At 30.7% G+C, this 14,884-nt stretch overlaps 1 protein-coding gene across 1 annotated transcript; it reads right to left on the bottom strand.

Moving 5' to 3' along the window:
* Positions 1 to 7,384: 7,384 nt before the first annotated feature.
* Positions 7,385 to 9,964, bottom strand: HELRODRAFT_166977 (hypothetical protein; the record flags this gene model as incomplete). The annotated part of the gene is made up of 4 exons (XM_009012128.1): positions 7,385 to 7,410; positions 7,938 to 8,106; positions 9,710 to 9,809; positions 9,897 to 9,964. 4 exons carry the CDS (start codon positions 9,962 to 9,964, stop codon positions 7,385 to 7,387), a joined length of 363 nt encoding a protein of 120 aa, XP_009010376.1.
* Between the last annotated feature and the right edge of the window lie 4,920 nt (positions 9,965 to 14,884).

Raw genomic sequence — 14,884 nt, forward strand, 5'->3', positions numbered from 1 at the left:
TATATATATATATATATATATATATATATATATATATATATATATATATATATATATATATATATATATATATATATATATATATATATATATATATATATATATATATATATATATATATATATACGAATATATGTATACTATACGAATACATAATGTAAAATATTAATTTCTAGGCACGACTGCACTTAAATAGCCTGCGAATTTGAGCAAAATATTTGTCGTCTTTTTATTGAAGGGAAAAATTAATTTAGACAGTAAGTTGCTCTTGAACTCGTTAAAATTCATGAACATCGTTAAAATTCATGAACATATTTGGAGATTGTATTGAATTTAAATGAAGTAATAAACCACAACGTCTCGAAAGTTTGGTTTATTTCTGATCTTAAGATTTTTATACTCTCTAAATTGCAATTTGAGTCATATATTCAAAAAAATACAAATAAAATCATTTAAATGCTTGGTAATGCAGATACGATATTCCAATTTGCCGTCAAATCGATCCTCTGTTTATATAATGCAATTGTTTGCTTTCATGTGACATATGAAACAGAATGGGTCTAGCCAAGTCTTGTTTATTTGTTTACTTAAAATAATGAAAGAAATTTAAATCATCATTATCGAATATAAAACAAATTCTTTAAAATTGATCCGATTTTGGATGAATTCGCTAGCATCATTAGTATCAACTACTTCTTAAAAGTGTGATTGTGTACATCAATAAACCTTGATCAGAAAAAATATTCTAACGATTCCTGCAATGCCATGGTCATTATTTTTTTTTTACTGTAACGTGCGTTCTTTTGTCTAGAGTTAGGACCTCTGTGTGTACATAAATTAACCCAGCACTAAGTCCCAAAATGACTATGGCATCCCAGGAATTGTTAAAATATTTCTTCTGAACCAGGTTAGTCGATGTACAAAATCACCCTTTCAAGAAGTAGTTGATACTAATGATGATAACAAATTCTTTGAAAATCAGATCAATTTTAATCCTAATTTAAATTCCTTTTATTATTTAAAGTGAACACTGAACAGATTTGAATAAATAATATTTTAATTTTTGATTCGTTCTTACCAAACCTTACTCATGCAATTCTCAAATATGTTCATCAATTTTAACGAGTTTGTGAGCACTTTACTTTTCAAATCATTTTTTTACCTTCCTAATTTGTTTGTAATTATTAGCATAGTTGCTGTTAATAAATTTTCTATCTTATGAAAAATGGTAAAATTTGAAACTGGCGATTAATGGTGTAATTAAAGCGTTTATTTTTTCTGTCCTTTTGGTAATCATTCGATTTATTTGCAGAGATAATTTTCTACTTATTGGGTCGATCGGCATATTATTTACGCATTTGCATATATTCAGTCACTCAATGATTCACTGCTTCATCTACCGATATATTTACCATTCATTTATTTCGTCCAATCATTCATTTATTCGTTCGTTCGTTCATTCATTCATTCATTCACTCACTCTTTTAATCATGCAACCATTCCATCTAACAATTTAAGCAATTATTTATATATTTGTTATTATTTTAAATAAAACAATTGCACATTTATGAAAATAAATAAAATTATTAATTGGAAAGTCCTTTATCGATCCTAGACATGCTGTATCATGTACATATTCACTTTATATTTTTTGTGAACAATCTACCACATTTTTCATATATAAATAACAAAAAGAAACAAACTCGCACACACACACACACACAGACAAACACACACATGTGCTATAGTGCATGCGCGTCCATATAAATAAACTTAGACAAACTTATAAAAAACCTGCGTACATATAGCTAAATACACAAACATGAATTCATAGACATACACGCAGTAGCACAGCACACACATACACGCATACACAGAGGTAGGTCTGAATATACATTAATACGTAGATATTTATTTGCATTCACACACTCATAAATACATGCTAGACTCACCCATACATACATACATGGAAGTTGTAGAGATTTCTACAATCAATCTGGATCGCAATGTTTTTTATTGTATTAATATTCTGCAAACTGGGGTATGTTACAGATGTGCGTCTGCTTGCATCCTGACTGCCTCAGATAACAAACAAGTTGTTGACTTTTATAAATTGAATGCACATACACGAGCGTTACATATTTTTTAAAGTACTGCTCAATCGTTAAGAAGAAAAGTGAACCACTGAAAATTTATAGAAAATAATTAAAATTTTACTTTCTTGTGTTAATTCTGAAATTTTACTAATAGGTTGAGATTATCATGTTCGTTTCATAACATGTTCTGTTCATACTAGTGAACATACCTTTTTTTGAACGCTGAACACTCTTTTAATCTCTCTTTTCCTACATATATTTTTTTTACTTTTTTAGATATAACAAAAATGGAAATTACTGTTATAACAAATTTTTAAATTTTCATAAATTATTTTATAACTACAAACTAATTCAGTCGATATTAGATAATTTTTTTTCTAGAATTCTATTCTGTAATATTTGTAAAAATAAAAATTGTATTGAAAAATTGTTGACTTAAGGGCGCTAAATGTTAATAATATTTTGTACTTGTACTTGTACAAAGATATAAGCTTTTCAAAGATTGGTCTAAAAAATTCATTTGTTTCTTATTTGCCCAAATAGTAGTAAATCATTTACTCTTTTTAGGTAGAGAATATACCTCAATCTACCTTCTCCTATTTTTTGCCATCATTATTTATCATTAATACCTCCGGAATTATTAAGTCATTCGTTTTCATTCAAGAGTAGCATGGTATGTTATGTGCAGATACTGCTGCGTACATAAATCGTTTCCAAAAACCAAACTTTGTTTTATCTTGTTCTTTCTTAATGTTTAAATGAAATAATTTGTATTGCAAATCAAACTTATTTAAGTTTGATTAAGCCTAATCTGTTTAAGCCTTTCCTAATGCCTCTATTAATCTTTTATCATCATTAACTTTAAATATTTCTCTATTTATTTCTAGTCTAAGTCTTATTTTTTACTCGTTATTCACTTGAAATAATGTATACGTATAGTGGATGCAGATATGAAAGTGTAACAGAACTCTCATCTTTGCATCCACGATACATGTTTGTTAGATTTTCTTTATTTGACGACCATGCACAGATCACATATTTGTAGCATCAGTAATTTCATCATAGATATATTATTTTAACCACCTGAATTATGCTTTTCCTACATCTACATTATGCGCTGTGGTTTGCAACGCTGCTGCTTGTCTCTTTTTTTTTATTTCATTTCCTATGTTACCTTACCTCATCTTCTACATTTGTTACTTTTTAAATAAAGATGTTTAAAATATGTATTTTTTTATGTATGTCAAATTCTGGTTGTCTTCCTAAATATTTAATTGCATTAAATCAACAACGCCGGCCTTAGCTTTTTTGACAGGTCGGGCAAAACTTGTGCAAGCGTCCCTAGGTACCATTGATATTAGCAATGGAAGGTAGGTAGCTGAACATTGACGAACGAGTACAAGCAAAGCCAACACGCAGAAATTGTAAATATGTGCTAAAGAGATTTTTAATTAATTTTTAATCTAAGTGTAAAATTGAATTTTTTAAAGATATGTTTTATTGATAACAATTATGTGCAATGCAACACAACTAGATTAATTTTATAACAGACGTTTTTATTATACAGATGAATTCTTCTAATTAATTCTGCAAAACAATGATTAAAATTATTAATTTAACTCCTCTAGCTTTTTTGTCAGCAAAATCTTCTTGAAAATCTAAATTTTCTGCTATTTCATGCTTGATCGGCAACTTGGCCTAAGAGTGAAGTGGATCTTGCAACATAGTGTTTCTTAAATATGTTTTATTTAGCTTCAGTTTAGAAAAACTCAGTTACAGGTATTGTTAGAAGAATGCACAGAACTATCCGTGTATTTTGATATAACTCTTGTAAAATTCAGTACAATGAAGGGTTTCATTTTTTCTACTTTTTCAACTTCCACTTTACCTATTTTATCTTTAACACTTATTAGTTCATCACATAGCAAAGCACCATCAAAATCAGACTTTGAAGGAACGATTAATTTTTCTTGCAACTCTTTACACAATTTCAAAAGTTCATACTTGATATGCAAATTATCCAAATTAAATAAAAAACCCATATATTTACACATTTAATTGTTCAAATTCTTTAATTGATGAGATTGTGCCATGCAATTAAAGAAATTATGAAACTATAATTTTTAAATTGTTCCGTTAATGAAGTTACTTCGTGTGCAATATATGGAGTTTTGGTATCAGCTTCATATAGAGTAATTGACGCATCAGGCACGCTACTTATTTGGTGTCAGACTGCATGAGACTTGGCTTCCCAACAAGTATCATATCACGAGTAACTAAATCATAAATTATTTAACCAATAAACAGTACGTGTGGCAAAGTGTACCAAAAATCCTAAATGAGTTTAGGTGAGACACAAAATATGTGGCTCCGCAAAGAAAACAAGCGCACAAAATGAAATTTAGCTACAAAAACGTTTGAAAAAATTATGATAAAATTTATAATTTTTCTGATTAAAGTATTTTTGACAAATTACTAGTAGGAAAAATAAATTAATTTCCAGGAAAAACTAATTTATGTTGAAAATATATATAATTTTAACTAATTCTATTTTCAACTTGATTTTATTATAAAAAAAATTATTTAGGGTTTATTTTGCAGACAGCATTTGGCATCCCCAGTTACCCGGCGCTTGATTTCCCAAAGCCTGCACAGATATCTAAACAAAAATGAACATGAATTAAAATTTTACAAAGTCCTTTTTACTTCATAATCTATTGTTCTACAACATATAAGATATAATTTTAATGTTTGTTCATTAATTGTTCTCAAATGTATATCGCAAACAACGTTTAGAAAATTAAAAAATGAGAATTATCAATCATTTGAAATAATATTGATACAGTATCCTGTTTTCTCTTACGTCATAAAAAATGTAAAATCTGACAAAGTATCTCAAAGTTTTTCCATAAAATGAAGAAACGAATGTCAGAAGTTCATCATCCAATGTTCCATCAAACACGAGTTCACAAATATTGATAAGTTCATTTTTAAATGTATTGTAAACACAGACTGACTTGGAGATTGATTATCGACATTTTTCCCATTTTCATCGACAGCAAATTTTTCGTTTTGATCGTCAACGGAACTTCCTGGCTGGAGTTTGTTTGCATTAAGAATTAGAAATTTGTCAGTGAAAAATAAAAATGATGTTAAGCCCTTAACTACTAAAAAAGGAAGATAAAGGCGTGCATGATTTAAATGACTATGTTTGTGTTTGCTGAAAGAAACAATCATCCATATAAATATATAAAATTGGTGCATATATAGTACATTACATATTGTCGTTAAAATTAAGGATTCGGGTAATACATTTGATACTTCATTAAAAATTGTTGATTATGTTGATTATAATATAAACAAAACATTTTTTATACAAGGTTTAACAAATAGACATTTCAAAAGTATTGGTAGTAATGGCTTTTATTTTGTGTAAAAACAGAGTCAGACCACAGCTAGAGTACGCAGCGAGTATGTGATCGCCACGGATAATTCGAGGTATGGAGGCAGTTGAAAAAATGCAGAAAAGAATAACCAAAATGATCAAAGATTGCATGTACGAAGACCGCTTAAGATTTCTGAAGCTTTCAAAACCGAGGTGCAGACACGAAAGAAATGATCCAATCACACTCTTCCACTTGATTTTCACCAAAGACAAGCGAGGCTTGCCTGAAATATTGAAGGTCAACAAACAAACCATAGGGCGTGAATTCAAATTCGAAGTAACAACACTTCCCTTCCGTACTTCTTTAGTTGTCCGCTCCCTTTTATCCGAAATAGTTTGAGTGAAGTCAATTCCTATTGCTCGAATGAGTTTAAAAACAAATTAGATATTTTTCTTATGAATGTCGATTTTAAGATTGTCTGGAGAGCTGATAATATTTGATTTGTGATGCCTGGAACAATAATATGCTTGATGGCTTATGTAACTTCATTTTGAATTATGTAAACTTTAACCAAAGTACGCGTGTTTTATAGATTGCAACAAAAAAATTGTGAATAAAGTTATATGCATTACCCATACTTTTTAATATTTTATTTTTATTTATGTATTTCTTTTATTTTTGTAGTATTTATTTCTTTTTTTTATGGTCTAGTACACGAATGTGTGTGTGTTTATAAGCATGTATATATGAACATATTTATATGAGTATGGGTGGGGCTGGTTTCCTTGATGGGCACTGGGACATACGTCTTCACCTATGTTTTTTACTGATAATAATAATAACACTTGGAAAATACCAGCAATAAAGCTGTGGAAAAATACAATAATAATATCAATAATAATAATAACTATAAAATTATTCATCAATTTTATCCGAGGAGGTAAAAAGTTCATCCTATATTTTCAGGCCAATGTAAGTTATACTAGAATGAGAAAATTTTAATCAGTCTGTACTGAAGAGTTTGTATGTAAGATGCCGAGCCTACCGCTCAAAATTAAACCGCTGTAAAATAAATTTGAATGAAACGTTTTTATACATCCTGTAAGGTTTTACGGTTGAATTTATATTTTATCCTACTCAAGAATCTTAGAAGTCTATAAAATTTCTCTGCTACTTTTTAAATTTAAATTGAAAAATTGTTCCAAAAATGTCAAAAAATCTGAGCAAATTATTCATTGATGTTTGTCTGCAAGTAAGAGATTAAGCGTTTAATATGAGAAGACATGCAGACCAGCTACGTTCATGGAAATGTGTTTCATGTTTGAGGTGAAGTGATGAGTCAAAGCTGTCCATGCTAACATCAATCGAAAGTGGAAAAATATTTAAAATTTTTTTAAACTAACTCGAAAAAACTTATCCAGCAAAAATACACTTAATTTTTTTATTTGTCATGTTCGTTGTCATTTCCATCATCTTTGCTTTTGTCATCACCGAAAATGACATCTAATCATTTTTGCTCCAGATTCCCGAGGTGCGTGCAACATAATTACTAAACTAAACATCACCAGAACGCCGGTCCACTGTTTGTTTTCCTAATCATCGTCATCGTTATAACATCATGACAACAGCAGGATGCAGCTTGTTATTACTATTTGTTGTTTCCTCGTCATCATCTTCTTCCTCTTCCTTTTTATCTTCACAGCATATAAGCATGCAAATATATCATGCCTCAGAATTGTTCTCATCGCTTCAAATGCCAATCTCATTCGTTGCACATCTCATGTTCGCTATGAACTCGGAGCCAATTATTCAAATATTAATCATAGAAAACATTTTGTAGGAAACACAAAGTTGTTTTATTATTTTATTAGTATCTTTCAAAATATAAAATACAGAGACTGACTACATTTTGTGACTGTTTGAAGTTCCTGTGAAATTATTATAAAAAAATTTAGTTTTAAAATAAACTCATTCAATCTTTGAAGAAATTTTTTTTAAAACTACTCTTCAACAGCAACAACGACAACGAAAACGACGACAACAAAAAACAATAACTTTAATAACAACAATAATAATAATAATGATTCGGGCGTCGCGATGGTATAACGGTTAATTGCCTGGCACTACTGTTGCTGTGACCGGATTCAATCGCAGAGTTCGCCGCCTGTCACGTGCCACGTGTCTGATGAATTGTTTCACAAGTGGGTTTACATGCCTTTGAAAAAATATTGAAGAGAGGATTGTAAAAAATTAATGAATAAATAAATAAATTAATTAATAATAATTTTACTACTACAACTAATATTAATATTAATAATAATTATTATTATTATTATTATTATAACAATAATAATAATGGTAATAATAACAAAAGACAATAATAGTGATATTACGATATTTCATTTGAAAAAAAAGGAGTGATAATAATATTTTTAAATTTTCCAAGCGCCAACACCGTCAGCGCGGATATCATTGCAGACGAGTAGCAGGAACGGTTGAACCAGCATCGAAAAAGTATCAGCTTGAATTGTTGAGAGACTGATATGGAGATGGTATCCAAAGAGCACATGCACTTTTGCTTCTTCCTCCTCATCCACTCCTTCATTCCATCCATCTCGGCTGTCCTGCAAAGTGGTTCGTACACGTTCAAATAAATTAATTTGCTCTCATTGATTTTCATGTCATTTCGTTTCATTTCGTTTCAATATTATCTTATTTTCATTCATTGATATCTTGCTTGCGTTTCTATTTTTGCAAACAAAATTAATGTTTGTCTTATTGAAATGTAAACTTACATTAAATTATTGTTTTTCAAAATGCTGTCATGCAAAATGTTTTCAATCCGATGTATTTTTTATTCTTCCAACTCATTATCTTTTTGTGAAAAAAAAAACATGCTGAAAGATGCAGAAATCCGTTACAACTGGTAAAATGATAATACAATGAAACAAAGAAATTAAACAAATTGTTACAAAGTAATGGAAAAAATTACATAAATATATAAATATAATCAAATATTGAGACGTTGAGTAACCAGACTTCTTTGTTAGAAAATGTAATTCCGTTGATACGTTCTAATTGTAAGTTTTGATGTTATGTTTGTTTATGTAAAACAGCTCTCAGTGACTGCTATTATGTTACATGTTGTGTTCAAGGTTCACATCATGGACAAGTTTGAACAAAACAATAATAGAAACAAAATATACAACAGAATGCAACTGTGAAGTTTTCGTTGGTTAACTCTGTCTTGGAACAAACGTCAACGTACCAACAAAGAACGTTCTTTCATGCACAACAGACACTGGTCAAACATATACAAACATGGTACTGAACGATATGTACTGTCAGATTCGACCAGTGTGTGTCCACAAATGTCTGTTCGTGTGATTGCACTTGGATATTCTTCTTTATTGATTCATCATCACGCGCACACACTTCAGTGTCCTTCCACGCGAGTCTCCAACATTTGAGACTATTTACAATGAAATTGCTTTGTGTTGCTAGATGATGAAAATAATGCAAACTCAGTGGCATCGGTACACTCTCTCCTATCATATGACATCGGTGGTGGTGTCTTTAAAAAACTTCTGTGGGAAGGTGCTTGAGTTCTTAGAAAAAAGTTTATGAACTTTTTTATAACAAGTATTATTTTTTCTAAAATTTTCAAAATGTTTTCTTGTTGCTTCAGTTTCAAGCAAAAAATTATGTTTTGATTTGTAAAATTTCACCGAATCCTAACAAAAATATTCAATGCAACCCTAAAGCCTAGCTGCACTGCACAGTTTTAAAAATCCTGACATATGTAAAGTAATAACATAAGATAAATGGAATATGAATGGAGGCGCGGAAAAATTGTACGCGACGTTTGGAAATAATTTTGAGAAAAATATTCTTCTTGAATTTTTATAAAAAAAACTGGTGTATTATCATGTGCATATTTTATTTATTATTTTCATGGTTGACCACTTATTACTGTTGCTGCGGCTACTATGTTCAATTTGAAATGATTCTGTAGAAGATGAGTCAAATGCTTAACATTTTGAAATTTTTATACAAAATTGCATTGTTATAAAAAAGTATTTTTCTTACATTTTCAAAATGGTGTTTGACTGACATTTGAGTTTTTAACGCATGTGGGGATGAAGGTTTTTATAATTATTTTATTTTTACTATTTGGAGATTGGATTGTTCGATTCACTATGATCTTTTGGCACTTTAACTTATCACCATCTTCTCGATCGGTGCCACATTCTCTTCTCCAGGCAGCTCAACGAGATATTTCCTCAACTTTTGTCGTATCGTTTTTAAAAATTGCTTGTTTTGTGTCCTACGTCCGTGATATCATAATTTTTGTATTTGCTCAGTTTTTCAATTTTTTCAGTCATTGGTGATTGCGACCTCAATTAAAAGGCACCTCCTTCTAATTCTTTTGTAGAATGTAGTATCCGATCGTTTGGCTTTGATATTCACTTTTTTGTCCATGTGGTTTTGGTGAGTTTTGTTGAAGAACTGACCGTGAAGCAGTTTGGATGAGTAAGTTTTGATTTTTTTTTGTCATTGATTTTTCATCATATTGTGCTTGAATATACTCAGTTAAAGGTTTTTTCTTGTTTCATAGATTTTCTTGCTTTCATGTAGCAGAGAATACTTTTTCTTCTCTTTTTCGTGGGTCACAACTAGTTTTCTGTAACTATCAGATTTCTGCATGATGTTTTCCGAGAGGCCAGTGATATCACATTTATGCGCACTTTCTAGCTCAACGAGCCCTCGGTCTCTACAATGTGTATGTATGTAAACAGATCAACATTCGGTTTTGGGTCAAGAAGACCCTGCTTTGTAAGAAATATTTGGTTTCGTATCAACATCTTGAATCTCCCTGTCCCTTCAGCCTTCAGTCTAACATTCCAAATCTGTATAACTACACTGAACTGATTTTTTAATTATTTTTATTATTATATATTTGAAATGATATAAATAATGCAATTTTAGTTAATACTCATGACAAATAAATGGATGTAGTGATGAATAATATTGTTGGGCTGCGACACACGAGTTCAAACTATAAAGACATGCCAGTTTGTGTAAGTAAAAGAAGCGTAAACTTTGAGTTGACCATCCAACCATATTCAATCCATCAAATTCGTTTCAGCAAACAAACTTGCTATGCACGGAGTTGGCAACGTTTCATTCTACGGATCACATGTCTTAGTGATGTTGTGAATGTGTGGATGTTGCAGAAGTGTTGATGTTGCAAAAGTGTTGATGTTGAAAAATGTTGATGTTTGTTTTATAACAAAAACATTGTTCAGCAATATTCGTATGTGGAAATCACGTTGTCGAGCGCTAAAGCGTATAAATGTTTGAAGTATTTTTTAGCGCTTTGATGTGCATAAAACATGCGTTTTCATCAAGTTCAACTCTATTTCAAAGTTTCATTTTGGATATACCACTTTTAAAACCGTTCATAGAATCAAACATCAGTTTTAAAATTTTATTTGAATTTTAATTTGAAGCGTTTTCAGTCACCAGATAGCTTCGGTCGAGTGAAATTTATATTATTTCCTTCATGGCACTCGTCTGTTTATATAAAAAAGTTAAGCGTTAAAAATTGTAGCTGAATAAAATTTAAATGTGTTAAATTTTTGAAGTGCTATATAAATTTTTTAAAAAACTAAAAGCACGCTAAAGACCGATAAAAAAAATTAGAGATATTTTGTTTTTTTAAACATTATTTTCCGGAAATGAAAGCATCGAGGTTTGTAAATCAGAAATAAAATTTTGAAGACGCAGAATTCACAATGTTTTGCTAAAATAAAAATTTTAGCAAAAATCATTTAAAATTAAATTGTTATGTAAAATTAAATTGATATTTAAAGTAACATTGGGGCTGATTTTAAACGTCTGTTGAAACGGGAAATATCTCATGAATGGAAACTGCCGCGAAAAGAAACCTACTTACTAATTTTCAAACATTCGAAACAGTTTCTTGAAAAATTATTAGACGACCATGCGGTTGCTTTTGAAATCGGCAGCCCGTCATCTGTAGGCCACTGATCTGATTAATATCACTTATTTCCTAATGCTTTCCATTGCTTCGCTGCATTGTTGTCGCTTCTCTCCGTTTCCCTATTTCGAACCACTCTATTTCCTACGTTTTATTATTTGTATTTTTATTATTATTACAATGTTTCGATTTACTGTTATTATAATTGACATTATTATTTCAATCGGCGTATGTTGGTGATGTTATACTTATTATTTTTCAATTTAATGTTTAATTTATAAATCTTCAGCTACTTTATTCTCCATTCCATGTCAACTTTGGAATGGGTCGTACCATCTTCCAACTCCACCAAATGTTTAAATGCATGCAGTTTTAAAGAATCGTTACCCAATCCTGTTAATCATGTTTAACATTGTCTTATCGATTTCACGTCTCCAAACACGCCAAACAACTTTCTTCTCATCTTCAACGTTATTTTTACTTCCAATTCTGCGTATCCTGTCTTGCGTTAGATTACACGGCTCTCTTTTATACACTGCTCTAACTGATAAGTTTTTAGCAAAGATAAGATTAAAATTGTGTCATGATAACAAATTTAACTTTTTGATCATACTGTAATGATTATTCCAAAATTTTTAAAGCTTTTGTTTTGATTGTCCATTCGTTTGTTAGGTGATTAACTTAATCACCTATTGACAATTATTATAATTTGTTGGTGTTTATCGGAATCCAGTACTTGGAGAAAACATTCAGTAGTTTATCATTATCCAGTCTTTATCAACATCAAGTAGTTTTAAAATTTTATGTAAAGTGACATAGTCGCGTTCAATCAACACACGCTGACAACTTCATCTAACTTTTTAACACATCAAAATCAAATTAGTAACGTGTTCACTTTTCCTGGTAAGTTGCTTTATTTTATTTAACTTTAATTACTATAACTATTAACATTTCCACGTTTTCAGCATATTTTAAAATATACAAAAATCTTTGTCCTATTTTTAATTCTTTTTTCAACATCTTCCATTTTTTTCAACGCTTTCTCTTTGAAACTTCCTCCCACTGCACCAGCAACAAACATGCTCTTGCTACTTTACATTCCTAAACTCTTTTTTTTTGTTATGTACGTTTGCCTTTTGCTTGCTACAATTTTTATTTATAGTTTACAGATTTACAAGCAATTCACTGAATCATTTTACACTTTTTAAAACGGTTTTATGCCAAGAGACAAAACTAAGCATAAACTTTGTCCCACAGCTTTAGAACAAATTTTTTCAAGTTTTGGACAAATTTTTTCAGAAGGTTTTTATACAACAACCTCAACAACATCAACAATCTCAAAAACATTCAACAGCCCTAACAACATATAACAACCTTAACAACACACAACAACCTCAACAACATACAAACACATCGCATACAAAAACATTCAACAAATATTCTACAGCTAGCACCAACAATGACAAAGAATTTCATGCAACACTCAACGACAGGTTGGTCACAAATGTTTCATGCAATATCTAGCAACCAACATGTTGTATCAACGATAGAACGTATAACACGCAACATGCAACGCCAACGAACTGCCTTTAAATCACCAAACATGCAGTCTGCAAGATGTTCATCGTATAATGTAGACAGCAGAGAACCTAATGTCATCGACTGATATGATTGTAGATTATGTAGAAGGTATGATTGATTGTACAGATCGCTCAAGCACGTCCCAGCACATCATCCTGTCAGTCCTTCCTTCCTTCCTTCCTTCCTATGTCTTCTCTCAAGTCTTACGGCATTTTTTATGTGAATAAATTGACGACTCATTTTTTGCGCGCTTACATCTAATGTTGACGTTTAAAATATGGACTACGCCTGACTGCTCTCCAATAAGTTCATAAAAATACTCGTGCTCCATGCTTTATGTCTATAAATGTTTACAGCTCAAAAGTAATTTGTTTATAAATATTTTCTATGTTCGAGTGAATACGTTTCATCAAAGCTGCATGTTTTTATGGATGGACGTCTATCGTCAGTGTTAGCTGCATCATGTTTTATAATGTGTTTGCATTTTTCATATAAAATAAAATATTAATATTAAATGTTGGGCTGTGTTTTTTGCTCTCAAACATAAAATCTGACGCGTGGCACGTTCGAATGTGCAAACAGGAGCCATGCAAATGTAGTGGAAACCAGGTTTTCATGGATGTTCTTCGGCCATCGGAGAATATTTGAAGTTGCTATCTTTAGCTGAAGAGTGATTGATTTCAAAGATTTTTCATTGAATTAACATTTAAAATAAAAATAGAAAGATTAAATAAAAATTTGGTTTAAAGGTGGAATATTGTAATGTTATTTCGTTATCAAAATCCAAGTAAATTATATGTGAGTGAAATGATATAGGTGCAATAAATAGGTGATATAAATGGCACATCAACATGAAATTTGTTGATGACGTGACTTTTTGTCTAGTTTCATAAAGGAGCTGCAAAAAGTTACAGAAGAAACAAACGATGCAAGTAAAAGTTTTGTCTTACATTTATACATATAAAAAAGTAAGATGATGACATTTAAAAAAAGACAAGAAGTCCTGCAGACCACGAAAGACGACAAGTTTTCAGAACCAGTGCAACATTTCGCGTATGTGGTTGGTAGGTTATTACAACGAAGATAACCAGGATGGAGATATTCAGATGCGAATAGCCCAAGCAAACGGCGTGGAAGATGATGTCAATATTAAATTCAAAACAGATGAAAGTAGAAAAAAAACAACAGCTTATTGTTCACGTTCAGCCGTAATACCACCGAGATCACATGGTTCCAAAACTTAAGCAATAAGTAAACGTCAAGAAAAGTTTTTAGCTGCAAAAATGCATCAGATTCGAAAAATATTAGAAATTAGTTGGTGTTAAAGGAAGAATGAAGACATGTTCTATGATGACAATGATTTTTACGATGATAAACAAGAAAAAAGTGGAGGATCGATGGCGGGCGCGGGAGAGGGTGCGGGATGCCAGCCCTCACCAGACTATGAAAGAAGAAAATTTTGAAGAACCTATATATATATTATATTGATAGTAATTAAGTTCGGAAGGTCAACTACGAATATAGTAATTAAGTAAACAAAATTTAACAAAAAGTCATCAACTTTATAATTTTAAGGTCATCCTGCCCGAAAAATTCAGCATCCGTCAGTGGGGAAGGTTGAGATGGTGAAGACACGTTGAAAGGATGGGTGTAAACAAATTATCAAAACTTGAATACAAAAGAGAAGTCGATGAAAGACAAAAATAAAAGGTGGATAAATATTAATAATTGAGTAAAATTGAATATCACTGAGAGAGATGCTCTAGAAAAAATTTTAAACCAAGAAGAACAAAGAATTTATTAAAAAGTTGCGACAT

This window comes from Helobdella robusta (genome assembly GCF_000326865.2).
Source record: "Helobdella robusta unplaced genomic scaffold HELROscaffold_10, whole genome shotgun sequence".
In the NCBI taxonomy this organism is placed as follows: Eukaryota; Metazoa; Annelida; class Clitellata; order Rhynchobdellida; family Glossiphoniidae; genus Helobdella; species Helobdella robusta.